The 8012-nt window shown below is 24.1% G+C and overlaps 1 protein-coding gene across 1 annotated transcript; it reads left to right on the top strand.

Moving 5' to 3' along the window:
• Positions 1-475: 475 nt before the first annotated feature.
• LOC100575452 (acyl-CoA-binding domain-containing protein 5) lies at positions 476-7496 on the top strand. The gene is made up of 7 exons (XM_016802794.2): positions 476-1205; positions 4112-4305; positions 5027-5156; positions 5703-5806; positions 6769-6916; positions 6991-7097; positions 7182-7496. The coding sequence occupies exons 1-7, from the start codon at positions 1145-1147 to the stop codon at positions 7335-7337; spliced, it is 900 nt and encodes a 299-aa protein (XP_016658283.1). The 5' UTR covers positions 476-1144; the 3' UTR covers positions 7338-7496.
• Positions 7497-8012: the final 516 nt, after the last annotated feature.

The following is an 8012-nucleotide window of genomic DNA, read 5'->3' as shown; positions in this document are numbered from 1 at the left end:
CCTAGTATTCTAATTCAATTCGAGAAAAACTCACAGTTAGTTTTAAATTCTAAAATATGAGGTTAATATTCAAATTGGCTAAATATAGCATTTAATATAAATGCAATATGTACTTTTACATACAAGACCGGTTTTTATTTAAATAAATACATTTGTTAGATTTGTGTTGCTGCGCTCTAGGTATAGTATGTACCTGGCAATGTAGATAAATTACATTATAATTTAAAATTTAAATTAATAAATTGATGACTCCTAATAATTGATATACATAATCATTATTTGTTATATTAATTATTGATTCGTAATTAATAACTTATTTATTTTTGTACGAGAAAAATAATTTTGGTTAAAAATTCAAATTGATGCGGTGTTCAATAATTTATCAAATTGTTCGTATCAATATTTCGACCAATCAGAGGACATACCGTGAAATTGTGAAAATAACAAGTGCCGAAAAAATAACAGTGATAACGGTCGTGTAATAAAGCAAAAACTTGTACGTCGCCTATTTGCATCGCGATCTCCGCGCCCCTCGGACAACTTGGGTTTGATATTTGGAGAAATTTTTGAATCAAGAAAAATAATATGCGGTGATTGTGGGCCCGGAAAACGAAGACGACGACGACGACAATATTAATTAATGATCAAATTATTATTATTATCATAATATGATAGAGCAATATTATTATCACATTTTCAGAGTTGTAATCGGTCAGTAATGCGCATTAACATCAGGTATTATTATTACTATTAATATTATCATGGTTTATTGTTATCGCCTATTTCCGTAATACCTTTTGATGTAAAGAAACGTTTTATTATTTCAACAATTTTATAATGAAATGTATAATTCAATTAATGCAGCTAACACGAATGGTGCCCTTGATCGGCCGGTACACTCTTCCGACGTCATTTTCTCTAAATCCGACGGTGTGTGCGTTTATTCGAAAGTGATTATCATAAATTTAGTGTCGTCCAATTGTAATAACAATTATCATAAAATGAAAAGAAAATAGACTGTTCCATGTTCGTATTGGATGATTGATTTGTCGTTTTTCATATTCATCATTAGGTATTTCCTTTACAATAAAAACCCCCTTGCGCTGCGGGTATTTTTTTGTTTTTGTCTACATGAGTAGCAGCGATGTCCACGCAAGAAAAGTTTACGGCTGCTATAAACGTCATTAGGAGTTTACCAAAAAATGGTGAGTGTTATACACATAGATTTTGCATTTGCATGTGTATACATTTTTCAAGAATGTGAACCACGCTTTATGCTTATGTTTATATAGTATACCTATTATGTGTTGCTGAGAATATTTTTGGCGGTCTGCAGACCACTTTTTTTAGTTACCTATTTATTAAGTAGTTACCTATGGATGATTTATAATTTAAAAATATTCAAAACTTTACACCCAAAACTGAACACCCACCAACCTGATTTGTTTATAGGCAGCACACAGACCATTGTATACTTGCATTAGTTGTACCTACCTATTTGTTATAAAATTAAAATAACTGAGCCAATCAATAAATTGATTAGACATTTTATATAGATACTAGATCTAGACAAAAACTTAATTAAATTTACTATGCAATGAGTATCTAGGAGGTAGTTCATTATTTATTTTTTTTTACTTTTAAACAATTTATTTAATGTTCTACACTTAGTTCAATATAAAAACCTATATTTTCTTGTTTGTTATATTTATGCTGGGTTGCACAAACAATCACTTAAAATTTAATAAATCAATAGTGAGCTAATAAACAAGATTTAGTGGCCCACGATTAATCCATTAAATGTAATTAATCGTTTTTTATGCAATAGGTATATCATTAATATATTAGTTTATTACATTGATAAAAGCAATAGCTAATATTGAAAATTTAAAACTGTAATAAAGTACTCCGCAGTTGGTAGTTAGGTAGCAACATTTTGCATGAGACTAATTTATAAAATTACATGTTTTTATTACTGTTCTAAATGGAATGGTTTTATATACATTTTTATGTTCAAAGTATATCAGTTATCAGTTAATGTACCTATATTGCATATTTTTAATAATCAATATTTTATCCGAGATTTTTTAAAATTTATTTAAAAACATTATCTGAATGTAGGTAGCTTTAATTTGCAATAAAATTAATACTTTTTTTCAACATTTGAAAATTAAGATTTATAACAATTTATCTTAGAAATTTGCTTGTTAAAAATTTGCTAAACAATAAACAGATGACCTATTATTTATCTAAGTTTTAAAATTGCTTATCTACTAAAATTGTTTTTATTTGCCGCAATTGTTTTCCATTAAATGTCCCCTTTTATTATTTTTTTCATCGCCTGTCATAGAGGTATTTTGAACGACTTTGCCATTTGCTATGTTTAATGTTTATACAATTATAGGTACCTATACTCTATAGAACACATATTTCTGAAATTCACTTCCCAAAAATCAGCACATAATAAGCAAATATTTTACATTTCAGACTATATTATATTTCATTTGTTATTGTATGTTGTCATTGCAGATAGAACACAGCAAAATAACTCAATTTAATAAAAAAATTTACAGTATAATATCCGTATATCATAGATTATATAGATTATGTATTAGCTTAAGATATATAAGTAAACATATAATACACGTAGCATGTTAACTAGAAAATAATTTGCAAACATTTTATCAAAATTTGAACATCAATGACATAAAATTGTGTCTACCTATGTATTTTTAACATTTTTGAATTGGTATACAATAAAAAAACAATAAAAAAATATTTAAAGCATTTCTGTTTATAATTTAAAATAATTATTTTTTATTTTTTGTTTGACTTTTACCTAGGTATCTATAATTTATTCAATAATATTAAATTCTGCTGTCAATTAATTATTAATCTTATGAACTTATTGTAATTTTGGTTTCATTTTTGAATTTTCACCTTTGACCAAAAGGTATGTATAGAATATAGCCATATAGCTATATATGCAAATAATGTAATTGTTGATGACTTATTTTGTAGAAATATATATCTTAAAAAAGTAACCCTTGCAGATGTAAAACATCGAAATGTATGGTTATTGTAAGAATTTATAACTAAAGAAAACCAATAAAGAAATATGGATTAAAATATTTTTTATAAATAAATATTAAGATATTTATTGCATGCTAATGGATATTCACGCATCAAAAAAAAAAAATGTTTCTTCCACTTATGGTCATATTCATAATACTACATATGAACAGTAAAATCATCTTCTATGGCCACTATTATAAATACCTAATATATTTAATATGACTTAAATAACTTATACTACAACTGTGAAGCCCAGGGGTGGTGAACTCTGGGTCTAGGCCCCACCCCCTTGGCTAATGTCATGATATTATTTTTTTTAAAGACTCCTGGAGATCGTCATCAAAACTTATTGATATCTTATATATTATTAAATAATTGTGTTTATTAAGCAGTAAAATGAATGTATATACTCAGGAAAAGAACAAAAAAACAATAATAAAATAATTATATTTTTTTATACCCTACCTATATTATGTATAAGTAATAATTTAAATATTTTAATTCACCATAACGAAAATTGCATTATTTATTACTCTATTGCTCAATTCCAAATACATAATTAACAGAAATGTAACAAAATATAATTTAATAAGTTCCTTAATAATATTTAAAAATTATATATTTTGTTAAAAAGTAACATCATTCTTTATTCAAATTTCAAACCAATTTTTAGTATTAAAAAAATATTTATAAACAATCTTATTAATTAACATATTTATAATATTCATAAGTATTTGAACATTTTGCGCCCCGAGGCATCATATTTTGCCGCCCCCCAAAAAACGTCAGTTACTGACGATGAACGGTCAATTAGTTCTTAAAAAATACTTAGTTTATAATTTAAATTACTTTTTTTATAATTTTAATTTATGCAATGTTGATTTTCAATTTAAGTCAATATAAATCTATGAAAATATATTCTTAATTTTTATATCATTGCTAAATGCATTTTAATTATGATAAACCTACATTTTTAGTATAGTTGATTGTGTATTATTTAAATATTTGCATTTTATTATTATTTAAATGTTTTTAGGTGCATACCAACCATCCAAGGATCTCCTGCTTCGTTTTTATGCATATTTCAAACAAGCAACAATAGGACCTAACAATCAGCCCAAACCCAGCTTTTGGGATGTTGTTAATCGAGCAAAATGGCAAGCCTGGTATAGTTTAGGAGATATGTCAAAAGAGAAAGCAATGCAAGAATATGTTGATGAGTTAAAAAAGGTAGTTATAGAAAAGTAATTAAATAATAATTAATATAAATGTGTACCTATGTATAAAGTTTATATAATATTATTGTTTCATTTTAGTAACTTTTTGTTTGGATTATCTAGTGGTATATCAGCTTATATGTAACATATTTAAAATCCCTAAGTACTGTTAAAAACTAACATTAATCATTGAAAATTTTGCAGATAGTTTTTAAAATTGTTACACATATTATGTATACTATGATTAATTAATAATGATTTGAATACTTAACAAATTGTGTTTCTATAATAATAATATTATAACAGATAAAAAGTTTTTGCAATGTATATTTCAAAATTTGTAAATAAATTTAATATTGAAATCTTATGGGGCAGAGATTGATATATTTTTAAATTGATGATTTACTAATTTTCTTTTTTTTTTTAATTTTCTAATCAAATTCAATTTAACAAAGACTAATTAAACCCAAATGTTTAATCCATTATTTTTATAATTTTTTGTTGAAAAATATTTGTAGGTATTGTGTATTTAATATATAATATATATATATATATATATGTATATAATACATTATATTATAACTTATAAATTATATTTATTATAATTAAAAGTTATATTAAAAGCAGGAATTTTAACTGTAGTTTTACAATATATTCTACTTGTATCTAGCTTCTTGGAAATGTTGTGTTGTTAATTATATATTTTATTCTCTGTGTTAAATTTAAATTTTCAGATTGTAGAAACTATGGCTTATACAAATCCTGTGGCTGATTTTGTGTCTAGCTTGGATTCATTTTATGAATCAGTTTCCATTGATGACTTAGAAATGGTAGTTGGTCCAATTGAACGAGGCAATTTAATAGGTATATTCATTTTATTTTCATTCAATATTTAAATAAAATAGAAAATGGTAATTGTAAAATACCATTAATGTCATTGAAATAAATCAATTTTTTTTAATATTGTTTTAAATATAAAGTTCTTAAAGTTATCAAAATTTCATAATTTCCATTGCAACTAAATACGCGTACTTGATTAAATTTAAAAACATAAATCTAGATAATATTATATTTTTCATAAATCAGCTAAGTTCTTCTTCTCAAATATTGTAAAAAAACCAATTATACCTATACCATAAAATACTAATTTATAATCAAATTCTTTACTATAACTATACTCTGTATCAAATATAAGTGCACCGGGCGGCCACGGGCAAAACCGGTTTTCTTACATAAATTTGGTGCGCTCTTATTTGGTACAGGGTATACCTCTAAAAATGTAATGTTTGTTAAAATTGTCAATTGAATTTATATTTAATAATAATAATGGTTAATAACTTTTATGATCTTATAGTATTTTATCCTGTAAAATTGTTATTAAGATGTACTATTTCTTTTTTATTTTTACAGAAAAAAATAGTAGCAGTTTAATTTCAATAAATGAGCATCAAGATATAGCAGACACAGAAATAGATGAAGAATGTTTCCATGATGTATTGGAAGTAAACAATTTGGTCAGTATTGCATAAGTACATTTCTTTTGTTAGTCAAATACAATTTTACAATGTAATTATCCAAACAAAAATAACCAGTTAGTGCAAGTCAACAAAGTCCTAGAATGTCAGGACATCAGATACCATAGGTATACTTTCAAAATATTAAGCAATTTTAAAATGATGTATAAGAGTTGTTTCTTGAATATATTAAACAATAATATCAAAAACTTAGGTATGTGAATGTGTAAGTGTTTATCTTATCTAAACTTAAAAATAATGTTAAATACAATCTTAAATATTATATTTACAATCATTGTTTAACTTGTACCTGTTAAACAATTGTAGATAAACTTAAATAATTGTTAATTAAATTAATGACAAACCTAAACAATTTCAAAATAATTGAAACAATTGCTTCATTATTTTTAACATATTCAGTTTTAAATGAGAAGCTTAAACACAAAATTTAAATATTTCTTAATGTTAATAACATAAATAATGCATTAAATCATATTTAATATCATGCCGAAAATCAATAATTGTATTTAAGGCACTTAGTACTAAGTTAATTTCGTCCTCGATAATAAAATTTTCTACTTTACCAGAATAATGAACCTGTCTTGTAGAATTAACCAAATAAGAAGGCATTAGGCAACTACAATATAAAATATAATTTTAAAAATGTATAGAATAATTCTATATTGTGGAATCTTTGGTTAATCAGTACTGGGCCCCTTAATCTCATAATAGTTTTAATTTTGAATGCTTAGGTCAAATCAATATGTAAAATAATAGAATATAATAATATATAATAAAATATAATTGTATTTTATTTTATTTAAAGTTTTCATTATATTTTTTATTTTTTTACATATTTAACACGTTGGTGTTGCATATTTTGTTTATTTTAGTTACTATAACTTCTGAGTTCTCACTGATAAATGATAACTAATGATACATTATTGTATTATTAATTTCAGGCAAGTGGAGAGCGTTTGATCAATGTTCAAACGGTTAATCAATATTTAAGTTCCAGTGACTATATTGAAGATTTTGTATCCGACAATTGCATTCCAATATCTCAACAAAATGGGAATAGTATGATACAGTTACAATGTGCAAATGACTGTTAGTATATTGTATTAAATCATCACTTTATAGCAATAATATAATTACTATTTTATATTGTTTTTTTTTTATAGTTTTAGATGAATTTAAATTACAAATAAGAAATACGGTATCTACTATGAAGTATGATCTGGATATTATAACTAATAGAGTTGTTAAAATAGAACTGAAATTAGACGAGGTAATATAAAAATGTATTGTATTGTGTATTATGTAATTAACTTAATTTAAACAATGTTAAGCAATAACTTAAAATTTATTTCAGATTAAAAAAACAAGAGAACGAAAACATTATCAAGCTTTATACTTTAATTTATTCCAGATTGTAGTCCTACTTGGTTGGCCCATTATTGTTCAGCTAATATTCAATTGGTTCAAAAGGCAAAATAGACGAAAAGCCTTAAACGTAAAAACTTTGTGATATTATATTAGAATTGAAATTTTATATTTGATCTATTGTATCATTTTCAGCTTAAAAATGATAGAAGCTTAGTGATATCTTTAAACTATTGTTTACATTAAGTAATTATATTCTCTTGGGTTTAAAAAAATTTGTTTTATCTAAAAACAATTGCCTTAATATTTTAGGACACAGAATTGTTGAGAATTTTACCATATTTTTTTACCTATGTATTAACGTAAGTCATACATATTAAGTACTTATAAAAAAATTATTTTTTTATTAACGCTCACAATCACATTTAGATAATAATAGATATTATTTAATTTTTATAAAAATCTTAGAAACATTTTAAGTATATACAGTAAACCACAACAATATTAGTCCATGGATTGGTATAGTCTTATAACTTTTGTATTTTTTCTTATTGTTTAACCATAGTTTATTCAAACAATATGAATCGTTTACAAATAATTATTCTTGAATTTTCAACTACTTTCTTTAATATTAATAAGTATAAATCTACATATTTTTTTTATTAAAAATAAATGGTTTTTGTTTTGCTCAATATTTTTTTATAGAAAAATTAATGTTTTTAACTTTTTGAGTTTTAATTTATATTCATTCTTCAATATCATCTTTATCATAATAAAGATAAAATATGTGTAGTTTAAATTATAATGGAATAAAGTATGA

This window comes from Acyrthosiphon pisum, chromosome X (genome assembly GCF_005508785.2).
Source record: "Acyrthosiphon pisum isolate AL4f chromosome X, pea_aphid_22Mar2018_4r6ur, whole genome shotgun sequence".
NCBI lineage: Eukaryota > Metazoa > Arthropoda > Insecta > Hemiptera > Aphididae > Acyrthosiphon > Acyrthosiphon pisum.
The sequence above is the reverse complement of the archived record's forward strand: the minus strand, read 5'-3'. Positions and strand labels throughout refer to the sequence as shown.

Bases quoted from the DNA above. Each gene is read 5' to 3' on its own strand.
- LOC100575452 (XM_016802794.2), top strand. From the start codon at position 1,145: ATGTCCACGCAAGAAAAGTTTACGGCTGCTATAAACGTCATTAGGAGT. The intron at 1,206-4,111 runs GTGAGTGTTATA...AAATGTTTTTAG, and splicing joins TAGGAGTTTACCAAAAAATG to GTGCATACCAACCATCCAAG. The intron at 5,157-5,702 runs GTATATTCATTT...TTATTTTTACAG, and splicing joins TGAACGAGGCAATTTAATAG to AAAAAAATAGTAGCAGTTTA.